Source organism: Jaculus jaculus, chromosome 1, assembly GCF_020740685.1.
Source record: "Jaculus jaculus isolate mJacJac1 chromosome 1, mJacJac1.mat.Y.cur, whole genome shotgun sequence".
NCBI lineage: Eukaryota > Metazoa > Chordata > Mammalia > Rodentia > Dipodidae > Jaculus > Jaculus jaculus.
In genome coordinates, this window is record NC_059102.1 from 342,243,212 (window position 1) to 342,258,286 (window position 15,075).

At 52.2% G+C, this 15,075-nt stretch overlaps 1 protein-coding gene across 1 annotated transcript; it reads left to right on the forward strand.

The window, feature by feature from the left end:
• The first annotated feature begins 3,835 nt into the window (after window positions 1–3,835).
• Window positions 3,836–14,858, forward strand: C1H1orf115 (chromosome 1 C1orf115 homolog). Its single transcript, XM_012951577.2, has 2 exons — window positions 3,836–4,117; window positions 12,458–14,858. Exons 1-2 carry the CDS (start codon window positions 3,836–3,838, stop codon window positions 12,575–12,577), a joined length of 402 nt encoding a protein of 133 aa, XP_012807031.2. The 3' UTR covers window positions 12,578–14,858.
• Window positions 14,859–15,075: the final 217 nt, after the last annotated feature.

Genomic DNA, 15,075 nt, shown 5'->3' on the forward strand with positions numbered 1-15,075 from the left:
CGTGTCCCACTGGGACTGCCCTGTTCTATGACAGACTGCCAGTGTCTGGTCCCCAGTCTCAGAGCATGCAGGAGGCAGAGGTAGGAGAATTGCTATGAGTTCAAGGCCACCCTGAAAGTATTTAGTGAATTCCAGGTTAGCCTGAGCTAGACTAAGATCCTACATACCTCGAAATAAAAAAGTGGGGGGTAGAGATGGGGCAGAGAGTTTTGGGTTTACCAATGTAGACCCAAAGGTGGTTATGAACGAACTGTGTCCCTCCACATCCCTATGTATCAACCCGAACCCCAGTAGCTTGGAATGTGACTCTATTTAGAGATAAGAACTTTAAAGAAGTGATAAGATTAAAGGAGGCCAGGACTGGGGAGATGGCTCTATTGATAAAGTGCTTATCTTGCGAGCTTTAGGACCTGAGTTCGGTCCTCAGAACCCATGTTTAAAAATAAAATAAAATAAAAAATAAAAAAGCAGAGCCCAGTGGCACAGACTTGTAGTCTCAGCACTGTGGAGGCAGAAACAGGCGGATCCTGCATGGAGACTTCTAGGTCAGCCAGTCCTCTTGTTGTGACCCAGGCCATTGTGAGACCCTGTCTCAATGGGATGAAAGGAAAGAAGGAAGGAGGCAAGGAAGGAAAGAAGGGAGGGATGAAAAGAAAGAAAAAGGTGAATGTCACATGAGGAACAACATGTGAGATTGTTCTCTGGCTTCCACACGTGTGCATCTAAATACACACACACACACACACACACACACACACACGATTAAATGAGGGTATAAGGTGAGACCCCTGATCAATAAGATGGGTGTCTTTATATGAAGACATCACCCAAGTCTTTGGACGATTAGGAAGCAGTGATTTTTCTGTATCAAGTCCGGTCGCTAAAGTGGCAGTGCCCAGCCGTCATCCCAGCGCCAAGAAAGACAACTGGGGCCAACCCGAGGTCAGCCTGGTCTGCACAGGAGTTCCAAACCAGCTAAGGCTACAGGTGAAGCCCTGACTCAAATCAACCAACAACCCTCTTCCTACAGTGCCTTCTAGAAAGGCTCACAGGCTCAGGATAGTGAAGGTGATATATCAGAACAGCATAAACTGGATGGCTTATCAGCAACAGAACTTTATTTCTCATGGCTCTGGAAGCTGGAAAGTTCACGAGCAAAGTGTTGAAAGATTCATTTGTGCTGTGTCCTCACATGGCACAAGGGGAAAGGAGGAGTACGTCTCGGGCTTTTTTGTAGGGTCATCCATCCCACTGATGAGGCCTCTGGCCTGTGACCTTCGGAAAGTGTCCTTCCAAAGGCCCCACTGCCCATCCAGAAATAGATTTATCATATTCACAGACCACAGCTGCAGAGGAAGCACGGGGCTACTGGGGACAAAGCAAAGCCCAGACCGGCAGAGATTAGAAGGCATTTGCCAGATGGAGTGGATGTCCCCAGAGAGAGCTCCCAAGGAACAGGAGAGGACACCTTCATTCACGCACGCCCTCACGGCGAGACTGCGCCTTGTGTAGTGCACGTGTGGGACACTCCTACACTTCTCTTTTTTGTCTGCAGAAGGGTAAAAAAACAAACAAACAAAAAAAACATTTCACAAGCTTGGGACACTGAGAAACACTAGTCAAGGGAGAAGAGAAAAACACAAAAACAAACAAATGTGTGTGTGTGTGTGTGTGTGTGTGTGTGTGTGTGTGTTTCCCCCATCCCCTGGCCAATACCATATCCATACAGATACACTGCCAGTACTGGCTGAGAGAGGAGACGTGTTTAAATCAAGTTCAGGGTCCTGGTGCTGTATAGATGGAACGTTATGAGGGGTGAGGTGGTAGGAAATGAGACTATGCTTACAATTTCAGATTTGTTATCCCTTACATAGTCCCTTAGTTTCTGCATCGAGTGAGGAAGGTACTCTGCATGGAAGCACCCCTGTAAAGAATAGCATGTTAGGGCTGGAGGGATGGCTTAGGGGTTAAGGCATTTACCTGCAAAGCCAAAGGACCCAGGTTTGTTTCCCCCAGGACCCACGTTAGCCAGATGCACAAGGGGGCGCACGCATCTGGAGTTCGTTTGTAGTGGCTGGACGCCCTGGAGTGCCCATTCTCTCTCTCTCCCTCCCTCACTCCCTCTTTCTCTGTCAAATAAATAAAAAGAATAACATGTTAAAAAGACAAAGGAGGGGCTGGAGAGATGGCTTAGCGGTTAAGCGCTCGCCTGTGAAGCCTAAGGACCCCGGTTCGAGGCTCGGTTCCCCAGGTCCCACGTTAGCCAGATGCGTCTGGAGTTCGTTTGCAGAGGCTGGAAGCCCTGGCGCGCCCATTCTCTCTCTCTCCCTCTATCTGTCTTTCTCTCTGTGTCTGTCACTCTCAAATAAATAAATTTAAAAAAATTAAAAAAAAAAAGACAAAGGAGGGTGAAGAGGTGGCTTAGCCATTAAGGCACTTGCCTGCAAAGCCTGAGGACCCAGGTTCGACTTCCCAGGAGCCAGGCAAATCAGATGCGATTGTGGCGCATGCATCTGGAGTTCGTTTGCAGCGGCTAGTGGCCCTAGTGCACCCCTTCTCTTTCTCTCTCTCTTTCTCCAAATAAGTAAATAAAAATAAAAGGGGATTACTTAACATATGAATAAAAAGACATAGGAAAGCAGCCTGAGTGAGGGTCCAGATGGCCTTGGACCTGACCTGCTCACTCACTGGTTGAGAGGACTTAATCTGGAGTTCAGTTTTCTATTGTTTAAGTGTCTTGCCCTCAAAGGGAAGCCAGCTAAACGTTGTGACATATGAGCACTATTTTGTATGGACAAAAGCACATTTTTAAGTCATTCCACCTTTGTCTCTATTTGGTAAGCAGTCTGGGGGTCTTTGAAGTCTGTTTTGTTCAAAGAAAAGGCATTACTGGGGTGCTGTTTGTTTATACATTAACAGTTGCTCCTGTAACATTACAGCTCCACAAGCCCACTTCCCTTATTGTCCAAATTCAACAAACTATAAGGCTAATAAAACTTCTCACTCGACCTGGGGAGAGGGCTCAGCAGCTGAGTGTCGGTCCTGCGCCGGCATGAGGGCCCAGAGCGAGCCGGAGGCTGCCCAAGTTGAAGCCTTCAGATCCCACATAAAGCAGCTGGGTGTGGCCGCGGGCGCTGGTAACTCCAGACCCGTGGGGGAGCAGAGACCAGCGAATATGGAGCGCCACAAGCTGCAGAATCGGTAAAACACGAGCGACGGAGCCGGATAGAGAGGGCCTCCCTAGGGTCCACGCCAGCCACCGCAGGCCGGTGACCCCAGCCGCAGGAGCCCCTGCACGTGCATACATCACACACGTAATTCTAATGATAATAACAACAATTGATAATAACTCCTCACTCCTTCTGGGGATTTACCATTTACTTAACTCCTGATGCTCCTGCCTCCACCTCCATGGTGTTCCCTTTACAGCTGTGCACGCCCCCACACTTTACGCAGTGGTGGGGACAGGACCCAGGACTTAGTGCATGCCAGTCAAGCAAGCCCTTTGCCAGCTGAGCTGACATCCCCAGCCCTGAATATCTGCATTTTCATGAGCACACCCTCGCCACCCCCCACCCCTCCCCCGTCCCCCAGTGTCATCTTCGAGACCAGTACCTTCCCGGCCAGTGTTGAGCGAGGGCAGTCTCCAGGCTTGGGGTTCAACTGCGGGCGGGGGGCGCTGCCTGGAGCTGCGCGGTGCACGCAGGTGGCCCGCGGGGGGCGCCACCGCCGCAATCCCCGGCCCCGCGGCCAGGGGGCGCCGCGGGCGAGTCCCGGGCCCCGGAGCAAAGGTTGGCACCTTGGCCCGCGCGGGAGCTCCGGCGCGCGCGGCAGCATGACGGTGGGCGCCCGGCTCCGCAGCCAGGCGGCCCGGAGCCTGGCGCGCCGCGGCCCGCGGGGACGGGCGCGCGACGAGGAGGCGGATGCCATCCTGGAGCACCCCGAGGGCGACGACGACGCGGAGCCTGGGGCCGGGGCCGGGCGGCGCGCGGGGAGCCCGGGCGCGCGCAGGGTGCACATCGCCGTCCTGCCCGAGCGCTACGAGCCGCTGGACGACCCCGCGCCGGGTGACAAGCCCAAGAGGAGGTACCGCCGCAAGCTGAAGAAGTACGGCAAGGTAGGGACCCCGCGGGGACCGGGGAGGTGGGGGAGGCGGCTCGTTCCCCGGGGTCCTGCGTCGGCTGAATCCTGGGTGAGCTGCGTGGCATGCATGCCCCCCCCCGCCCCTGAGGCTGAGGAGTCCCCAGCACGTCCAGGCGGGACGCGAACCCGTGGCCCCAGTGACGCTTGTCGCAGTGTAGGTGATTTGCAGAAGATGACCCCAGCTAGGAAGTGAGGAGTAGGGGTCGTCCCTGTTTTTCCGCGGCCACAGGCTGTCCCAACAGGGACAGGTTCCGTGGGTCTGCCACTGCCGCCAAGGTCATCTCCGCAAGTGACCCCTGCGGTGTCTCCTTTTCTCCCGGTGGTGGTGGGTGCGGGGAGGGAGAAGGTCGCGATTCTTTTCAGGGGACAAGAGCCCAAAGTTAGGGCAGGGAGGTGACTCAGTTCGTGGTTGCCACAGCAGGCGTGAGGACTTGAGTTCGGGTCCCTGGCACCCACAGCACCCTGGCAGCCCCCACCCCCCGCTGGAATGCCAGAACCTGGGAGGTGGATTTCTAGGACAAACTGGCCGGCTGGACTAGCGGGGCCAGACAGGTCTGTGTTCAAATAGGAGACCCCGACTCAGTAAATAAGGTGGAAGACAATGGGGGAAGATATCCATGGCTACGTCTGGCCTCTGCACTTGTGCATGGACACACGTGCACCCACACTCATGACCATGCGTGCACACACACACACACACACTCACACAGCCTACGAAGCCTTAGCTCCTGCCTCCCTGCTGCTCATTGTGTCCTGGCCAAAGTCCACTGGCCCTGCCCGGTTTATTGTCCAGTTATCTGTGTCCTTCAGTGGCCTCTTTCGTGCCTGAAGGCATTTGGACCTTAGGGTTGTTTTGAATGCTAGCTAGGTCACCGCAAGGTACACTGAAATCAAGCTGGACATCAGGATGAAGACAGGCTGGAATTCGGCACCTCTTCCTGGTGGTGGCTGAACACAAAGTCATCAGTGGCATCTCCCAGTGAATTGGTGGCTGGAAAACTTCACTTTGAAGACTGCTTTGGGCAAGGTTTGGGGGGTACCCACTCTGTGCCAGGCATGGCGAATGCACGAGAGTGAAAACTGAATAGTTCACAGCACAGAATGGGAGGAATTCACCAGAGAACGATAAAGGGTGGAGCTCACGCGTCTAATCCCTGCTATGCTGGAAGCTGAGGCAGGAGGATTGAAAGCAGAAGCCCAGAGTGGACTATATACCAAGCCCTTATCTGGGGGGGGGGGGGCGGCGCCTCACCAGTGCTAAGGATGAGATGCCACACCACACTCACGAGGATCAACACTCCAAAAAACGCGCAAACATAAAAAAATGTTAGATGAGGATGTGGGCAAAGCAGGGCTTTATGGGCACTGGGAATGTCGAATGGTGCAAACGCTATGGAAAACAGTGGAATCTCCTCACAAAGCGGAACATGGGCCTACCCTGTGAGCTCACAGCGCTGCTTCTAGATATATAACCAGAAGGACTGAAAACAGGGCTGGGGGTGGGGTGGAGGACTTGCCTGGCGGGCCCAGAGCACTGGGTCCCATCCACAGCATCATCCCGAATGCCAGCACTCAGGAGGTAGAAACTGGATCTGGAGGTTGGGATCATCCTGGGTTCCGTAGCAAGTTCAAAGCCAGCCTGTGCTACCTGAGACCTACTCTCAAAAAAAAAGGAAAAAAAGGGAAAGGAAAGGAAAGAAAAACAGAAAAGAAAAAGGAATTGAAAATAGCTACTCACATATGTTCACAGAAGTGTCATTTGTCAAGAGTCAGAGGTGACAGAAGAGCTGGGTAGGCAGCTCGACAAGTAAGCGAGTGTCCCATAAGCAAGAGGTCCTGACAGGGCCTGAGACTGCCGGGGTGCGGGAGCCCCACGTAAGCAGCCGGCCACCGCCCGCCTGTGACTCCAGTTCTGTTGGAGCAGAGACTCAGGACTACCGCAGCGTCACAGTGGATAGCGACACCATCTCACAGAAACGTGAGGATGGCTGACAGGGGAAGGACGCTTGGTGTTCCCTGGCCTGAGAGCACACAGGTGTGAACACCCCAAGTGTTCGCGAGTGGAAGATGGGATAAACAAAACGTGGCGTGTACACTCCTTGGAAGGTTCTTCAGCCTTTGTTCCAGGAACAAGACGGCTTGCTGCCGCATGACCCACCCTCCAGCAGCACGAAGCTGTGCACTAAGCCAGACCCTCACGGCTCGGTTTCTGGAATTCCCTTTACCTGGAACATCCAGAATCCGACAGTCTAACAGAACGCACATTGGAGGCGTTCAGAAACTGGGGGCAGGAGAGAGAGAGAGGGCGAGAGCTGAGAAGATGGACATGTTTGGGAGCTAGGCAGAAGTGGTGGCTGCACAAAAGTGGTGACTTCCTATTATGTTCATCCAAAAACAAAGATTTTGGCAGGTGGAAGGGATGTTGTTCATGATGAAGGGAACGCTGACATACACAGGGGAAAGCTCTGGAAGGTTACAGTAGCTAGTAGACCCAGGCGAGAAGACATCCCCATGCCAGGGATCAGGAGTCACGTTAGTTTCTGGAAAGAGGATGGAAACAGGTGACTTGTTTTTGCTGAGAAGCCGCAAAGAGCAGTGAAGTCTTGGGTAGAAATGTGGGGGCTCGTTTTTTACTGGCTGCAGTCACCAGGGGAAATGTTATCGTTTTGGTCCCCCAAGTAAGGGGACACCTGCAAATAGCTCCATGTTTGTTTTCTTTAGCCCGCTCCTGCTCCTCTTAAAGCCTCGGCCTCTTCCTGCTTCTATTTAAGGAAGGGTGTTGGCCCCTGTGCAGCCAGAAAGGGAGGGGCTCACTCTCCCACCCCCAGGGCCCACCCTTATGCTAAGCTGATCCAGCCTTCTGGGAACCTTTGAGCCTGAGGGTCTTGTGGAGCTTAATGTTCCCAGCTGATTTTTAAGGAACAGTAATGGCATTCCTATGGTGCATGCCTTGTTGTTAAAGTACGCTTTGCTGAGCTCTGGGGAGAGGAAGGAACACCAGTTTTCTGTGCTCCATGGAAGGCCCGAAGCCTGCTTCCTTTTGTATATTCCACGTCTCTTGAGTACTAAAGCTCCAATTATCCCCCGTTCACAATGCAGGAAATGAAGCACTTGTTCGGGGCACCAGGACACACTGGGCAGCAGAGCTGAGCAGGAGCCTGCCCAGGCCCTCCCCTGAAGAGTCATGGGTGAGGGCTGGAGCGTGCTTCAGAACATAGCTTCCATTATAATAATGCGCCGTCCTACAGACACCCTGCAGTCACAGCGAGAGGTGTGGGTTAGGAAAGGAGTTCAGCTTTGTCAATCAGGCAGCTAAGAGAGGTGGCAGAGGTGTGGAAGAAGCCAATTGTGGTGGGACAGGCCTGCCACTCTGGAAGCTAAGGCAGGAGGAGGATGAAGACTTGGAAGCCACATCATCACTCCATCGTGCATGGGGTGAAGATGTCAGGAGTCGCCAGGCGTCACCTCTCCACAAGAAGCTATTGGCTGCTAATGGCTGCTGTGGGAAGGAGAGACATGTTCCTCAGTGGTGTGGCCACTAAGTAGTCAGGTGTCTGTGCGCTGGTAAACAACACGCCTCGCCACACATGCTCATGCAAACAACTGCTTAAACAGTGGGGCTGTGATGTACACACACACACACACACACCGGACATCAAAGTAGAAGGGGGATTAGTTGGGAAGAAGCAGGTCACTAGGAAAGGGACAAGGGAAGGTAAGACAGAGTTTAATGTGATCAAACTACATTGTATACAAACATAAAATTTATCAAAAAGTAAATTTAGGGTTGGAGAGATGTCTTAATGGTTAAGCGCTTGCCTGTGAAGCCTAAGGACCCCAGTTCAAGGTTCAATTCACCAGGACCCACGTAAGCCAGATGCACAAAGTGGTGCATGCATCTGGAATTCGTTTGCAGTGGCTGGAGACCCTGACATGCCCATTCTCTCCTGTCTCTCTCTTGCTCTCAAATAAATAAATAAGTAAAAATAAAATAAATCCACTGATTTTTTTAAAAAGAGGATAAAAAGTAGTTTAAGGCCAGCTTGAACTACATATTGAGACTCTGTTTCAGAAGTCAAAGGGTTGGAAATGTGCTCTTTGGCAGCGCATGTGCCTGGCATGTACAAGGTTCTAGGTCAGGCGAACATCACGGGGTGGGGGTAGTAGGAGAAGAAATGTCCTCATGTTTTAAGTACGGTCTAACACTGCAGGCATTGGTGCCAGACAGGAGAGCTGCCTGGCCACCTACTGGCTATGTAATCTTGGGCTTGGCCCTCTCTCACAGCCTCAGTTTCCTCAGCTGTACCATGAGATAAGAACAGAGCACGTGAGTGAATTCATATGGAAGTTCTGGACCCCTCCAGGCTCACCTCCAGCACCGGGCAAGGGTTCTTGACCCTCTGAGGGGCTGAACAGAGTCTCTAGTCATTGTGTTTTTCAACACATAGTATTTTGCTTTGTGTGTGGGAGGGTGTGCATGCATGTGTTCATATACATGTGAGGGTACAAGTGAAGGTGCACGCACATGTGTGCGTTTGCCTGTGGAAGCCAGGGGCCGCCGTCTGGTATTCTGTTTCCACCTCCCTGGCACCGATCACAGAAGGCAGATGGTGATGGAGCTCGGTCCCCACGCTTGCAGGGCCGCTCCCCGTGCTTGGCTTTCCCAGCAGCGCTGACTCTTTCAGGTTCCGCCACTGACCTCACTCAGGTTGGTGGCTGGTCCTGAGGGCATTTCACAACAGAAGACCGGACCTTTGTGTTCAGAGCAAGTCTGGAGAGCAACAGTTTTCTTTCCAGGACCGGAGAGGTGTGGCATCCCAGGCACTGCTGGGGGTTGGGTACTTGGGTAGGGCCCCACAAGCCCAGCTCCCCATGCTGGGCCCCCCTGCAGCTGCTGGAACCGGAAGTTATCATGCATCTTGTGGCTTGAAACCAAACAAGTGACTTCTCTAGTTAGTCCTCCATCCTGAGTGCTTCTGGAGGCCCCAGGGGAAAAAGTGGCTCTCTCTCCAGCTGCCCTCCTCTGCAGAGCCAGCCACGTGGGGTCTTCAGATCTCTGGGACATCACCTGCCGCCCCACTCCTCCTGCACCCCTCTACTAGCTACTAGCCAGGACTGCAGTGTGAGTCACATCTCTCCTAGCATGCAGGAGGCCCTGGGTTTGATCCTCAGCACAGCAAAAACCAGGGGAAACATTCCCATCTCGATACAGTTAATTACCTTACAACGCCCCTTTTGCTGTTTCAAGGTCCACAGGTTCTGAGGGTTAAGACAGGGACATCTTGGGGGGCTTTGGAGTAGCCTGGCACACTATTCCATGCTTCCCATTCCAAGTGCCCTTCTGAGACTCATTTTACTCAGATCATAAAACCCCAAGTTTGCTCCCTGAGTGACACTGAAATGGTCCTGCCTGATAATTCCTTTTTGTTAGTTTTTTTCTTTTTTCTTTTTTTTTTGGTTTTTCAAAGTAGGATCTCACTCTAGTTCAGGCTGACCTGGACTTCACTATGGAGTCTCAGGGTGGCCTGGAACTCACAGCGATCCTCCTACCTCTGCCTCCCCAGTGCTGGGATTAAAGGTGTGTGCCACCACACCCAGCCTCCTGGCTGATAAATCTTTTAATCTCTTCCCATTTTGTTTCTCAAATAGGTGTTCTCACAGCAATTCAGTTAGTGAGCTATTTTGGTATACATCTCTCCTAAATTGCACAAATGAAGTGGCAAGGTGCTTTTAAAAAATAATAGAGGAAATGTAAAATTCCTGTGACTGTTTTCATCAGACATGTGTCTCATAGCAACTTCTCTCTTTCTCATTCTCTCTCACATACACACACCATTGTGTCATTAACAAATGGATGCATTGGTATCTAGTGAAGATGTAGGTGTACCTAGTTCTTCCGAAGCTCACCATGTTACCTGGAGAAGGGCAGAGGGACTGAAGGAAACACCTTGGCTCTTTCTTTACCCTGGAGGCCCACGGAAGAGCCCAGCAGTGTCCCCACCCACAGTCTGTATTGTGAGGACTCTGAAATTCAACCTGTAGAAAGCTCAGGTAAGGCAGGAATTAGAGGCAGTTATACACACTCTTAGTTTTCTAGCAAGCATGGTGACTCATTCCTGTGATCCCAGCACTCAGGGAGCTTAGGAAAGAAGATCACTGCAGCTGAAGGCTAGCCTGGACTATATAGTGAGTTCTAGGTCAGCCTGGGCTCGAGTGAGACCCTGCCTTAAAAGAAAAAAAACCAGAAATATTAAAAAAAGAAAACAGAGGGCTGGAGACATGGCTTAGCAGTTAAGCGCTTGCCTGTGAAGCCTAAGGACCCTGGTTCAAGGCTCGATTCCCCAGGACCCACATTAGCCAGATGCACAGGGGGCGCAGGCTTCTGGAGTTTGTTTGCAGTGGCTGGAAGCCCTGGTGCGCCCGTTCTCTCTCTCTCTCCCCTCTCTCTCTGTCTCTGTCACACTCAATTAAATAAACAACAAAAAGAATTAAAAAAGAAACTTGGCCTGGGGAGATGACTCTGCAGTTAAAGGCACTTGTTTGCAAAGCCTGCTGGCCCAGATTGAATTCCCCAGTACACATGAAGATGTAGAGCCAGAGGCAAAAAGCCACACTTGCAACTGGAGTTTGTTTACAGAGGCAAAAGGCCCAAGCACGTGTGCATGTGCACACAAACGCACACACTTATGCAAATAAGTAAACAAAAATATATTTTTTTATTTTTTGGTTTTTCAAGGTAGGGTGTTATGTAGTCTCAGGATGGCGTCCCACTCACGGTGATCCTCCTGCCTCTGCCAATCGAGTGCTGGGACTGAAGCACTCCCAGCACGCCCAGCTAATAAATAAAAATATATTTCTTAAAAGCTGATGACTGCATCACCAGCACAAACTGAAGGTACTATGTAACAAAGAAGAAATGCTACCTCCCTGGCTGACACTGGGTTATACCGCCTACAGTGTGTCCCCGGCACGACTCAAAGTGCTTTACCTCAACAAACTCTTTTAATCCTCTTAACACCCCATGGACATGCCTGTTACACAATCCCATTATTCAGAAAACCAAGACCAAGAAAAGTTGAGGGAGGGTTGGATCCAGAACTCACGCCTGGGCTGTGAACAGTTCCTTCCAGACTGCCTTCATTAGACAAGGGAAGAGTGGCACGGGGTGAAGACCTTGGGCTCCGAAGTGAGGTTGATTGGGATGCCTCTTCCAGTTGAATCTGTGTATGTCATCTCTCTGCAGGAAGCCCAAGGCTGGTGACAGACACACCCGGAGCCCAAGTTAGACTGACTTGCTTGGTTCTGTGAGGGATAGTGTGTTGGAGGGATGTGGGCATCAGAAAATGGAGTTGTCAAGCAATAGTCTGAGCCAGAAAGTTCTCTGTATCCAGGGAACACTCAGAGTCGTTGGATATGGCTGGGACAAGTCCAGGACTGACGACTGGAGACCTCGAACAGTCTACACTCCGCTAGATGAGATAAGGAGCCTTCCGAAGGAGCGCTGCGCAGACGAGGGGAGAACCAGGAGAATACGGGGTCGCACGGCCCTTCCCTACACGTCAGAGCAGAGCCACAGAGAGGTCGGGAGAGAAAGGCAGAAAACTGTCCGCGGGCCAGGCCACATGGACGCTGAACTCATGAGAACAGCAACAGAATCTGAGGGTGAGGAAAGCCGGAGGACAAGGGGCCATGGTGCAGTAGTATAGGCATCGGCGGTCTTGATTTTGGCTGATGCCATTCCATCCAAGACTGGATGTCTCCCAAAACGCCAGTCTTTATTGAAGAGACACCCAGAAGGCATCAGCCCTTCCTCACCCACAGCGTGGGACAGTGAGCAGACTCCCGAGGGACGAATGCATGAGTCAGGCAAGAGAAGGTTCTGGATGTAGAGGGCAGACACACCGCCTACAAGGTGCCTGAAGGAAGGAACACTTGACCCCGGATGTAAATGACCTATCACTTTTAGTGGAACAGAAAAGAGGGGTGACTTTTCGCTTTCAAAACAAAACAAGACAAAAGCTGTTTACTTCCAGAGCAGGCAGGCTCAGTGGTGCTTCTAAGAAGTTCTCTGAGTTGTCTAGAATGTGCCAAGCTCACCATCACTCTGCGAGATGTCTGCTGTGAGTCCCACGTGCTGTCATGGGGGAGGGGAACGTGGGTCATCAGGTACATGTAAGCATCGGGCCATGCTGGTTTGCCTTGGGGGATGACAGTGCCACGGTTCTCCCTGTTCGTCGCCGTGACTCCCGGAGGGGTGGAGGGATGACTTCGCCCCTCTGCCTAACTCTTTGCTTTTCTCTATTTCTAACAACAGAACGTCGGGAAGATCATTGCCAAAGGATGCCACTATCTCGTCATCGGCCTGCAGGGGTTCGCTGCCGCCTACTCTGCCCCATTTGGAGTGGCCACCAGCGTGGTGTCCTTCGTACGCTAATGGCAGCTGTCACCGGAAGCAGTAGAAGCCTGTGCCCTGGGGACAGTGCAAAACCATGACCATGTTGGGCTTGGACCTGCAGCGTACTGGGAAGAGGAAACACCACATCGCGTCTTTGTTGAATGGGATGAGCATTAGGAAGGCGCCACCCCTGCCCATCTGCGGAGCTTCTCTCATCTCTTGGACATGGGTGCCTCCAGTGTCAATCCTGCCGAGGAGGAGGAGGCCCAGGACAAGTTGGGGTTGGCTTGTTTCTCACGCAGATTAGAGCCTTCCTGTGGTAGGTGGAGGCGGACCGGGGGCTGCTGTGAGCGCTGTGGGTAGCTGTGAGCACTGTGGGTAGCGGGTGATTTTGGGCAGAGAAAAGAATGACCTGGAGCTGCTGGTTTGCTAGGGTCACAAGCTGATGGCTGCCGGCCTTGGCCTGCCTCAGGCGGAGGCTTAGCCAAGCAGCTGTTTCAGAAGCCCTCCGCCCCCACCGCCTTCCTCCACCACTCTATCACCAGGAGTTTAATTACAGGTTGGGAAGAAAGAAGCAAAGAAAACCTTCCTTTGAAGGCTTTGAAAACCTTGGTCACAGTAGTGTTAAGATGTTTTTTTAAAGCACCTAGGAGCATGCCATTTTCACCCGACTCTGCACAGGTATGCAGCCGGCCATCAGGGCAGGAGGAAGGGTGTGTTCAGAAGCAAGCTTGGCAGCTGGGAGAGAGTGTGGTCTCTGGCCCAGCTGTGTGCTTGGGGCTGGCCTGGTTCCTGCAAGCAAGGGTGGCTGCTTTTGTGAGTTTCCTCATAGCATTAATTCACTGCTGACAGAGGTGCACTAACTCCTTCTTGATGCCAGAGAGAGAGAGAGGGAGAGAGGGAGAGAGAAGGAAAGGGAGGGAGAGGGAGAAGGAATGGATGCGTAGATTTAGAGAAGGAACCAGTAAGTAGAAGACAGGCATGAAGGAAGTAGAGAACAAGGTAAGAAGGATGTAGGAAGAGATGGATCCAGGAGCAGGGCTGGATGCTGGTTGTGAGCACCCTTAGGAGGGTGGGCCTTTGGCTCTAGTAGGGTGGGCATCTTTCCTGTATTCAGAGATTACAGAGGGGCAGGTCCTGGCCTGACCCTGCTGAGGACGTCACTGCTACTGGATGCTGGGAGGAGGAAGAACCCCTTTGCAGGCAGGAGGCTTTGCAGCTGTGCTGACCATGTCACGACTGTTCCTAAAGTAGTTCCCAGGGAGGTGAAGGGTGGCGGAGGTCTCTCTGCCAGCCCCCATAGTAGACTACTGCTCTGTCCTTGCTTCTAGAATATCCAGGGCTCAAAATAGTCGGTCTGCCCAGTCTTGATCAGCGGCAGCCTGCAGCTCCGGGAGCCTTCCCAAGGCACGCAAAGAAAACCCCACACTCATGGCTCGCCTGCGGGGCCCAACCAGCAGGCACTGGTGGGCAGAGAAGGGTGGGAAGACAGAAGCATGGACAAAAAGAGAACTAGGTGGCGGGGATGTGGCACGTGATGGCTTGCCTCAGCTTCTCTCTCTGGAGGCTCATGTTGAAGATGCTCTGGGGCTCAACCAGTGTGGCAATAATACTTGTGAGCAAAAGGGCAAGCCAGTGGCCTTTCTGTAGCCCAAAGAGAACAAGTTGATCATGGGCATTCTGACGTGGGAGAATGACAGCACCGGAGTGAGGAAAAGGAGAGGCAGATAGAAATGGTTAGAATAAATAAGTAAAAACAAAACCACTGAGCCTGGGATGTCTGCCCAGTCACCCAGAGTGAAGTATGAGCTATGCAGCAGGCCTCCTTTGTCACACCCTAGTGTTACTGAGCCCCAGGGAGCCCATTAAGTCCTCTTGGGGAGCAGAAGTGTGACCCAGAGAAGACACAAGGCTCCAAGGGCCTTGCCTTGCCTGGGAGTGTATCCAAGAAAGAGCATACTGCCCCCCAAATTAGAACATCTGCAAAGCCAAACCCCTCTGGCCCTATGCTTCCTTCTCAAAGCCCGGCTAAGAATTAACTCCAAAAAGTCCAAAGTCAAAAGGTCACAGGGGTTGTCCTTGGAGCCAAGGCCAGGTTCTCAGCGCACTGACTAACCCTCCCGAAACCCCTATGCTTCCTCACACCCACAAATTCCTGCTTAAGAAGGTTGCCTTTCTCCATTATTTTTTTCAGCCTCAGGGCTCACACCCTACTACAAACTGAGTTTAAGAACTTCCCCAATACAGGCTTAACAAAAAGGCTTCCTGTACATACTCTTCCTCCCCTGTACTATAAATAAAAGTTCCAGCTTGTCTGGTGTTTGTGTCTCTCTTGCTTTCTTCCTGGCCCGAGGAAGGTGGCCAGACCTCCTGTGACTACGCACTTACGAGCCCACAGCACCTGACCCACCTGCATGTGTTCGTTCTCAGAAGATTTCAGCAAAGGTTCTCGGGTGGGGAAGCCTCAGCACCTGCATCTGTTACACATGGAGATTTCCAGAACCTCTGACTTAGGTTTCTTTGAGGCCAGGGTGGGA

Excerpts from the sequence above, each read along its gene's own strand:
- C1H1orf115 (XM_012951577.2), top strand. The coding sequence starts at position 3,836 with ATGACGGTGGGCGCCCGGCTCCGCAGCCAGGCGGCCCGGAGCCTGGCG. Across the intron at positions 4,118-12,457 it reads AGCTGAAGAAGTACGGCAAG|AACGTCGGGAAGATCATTGC; the intron begins GTAGGGACCCCG and ends TTCTAACAACAG.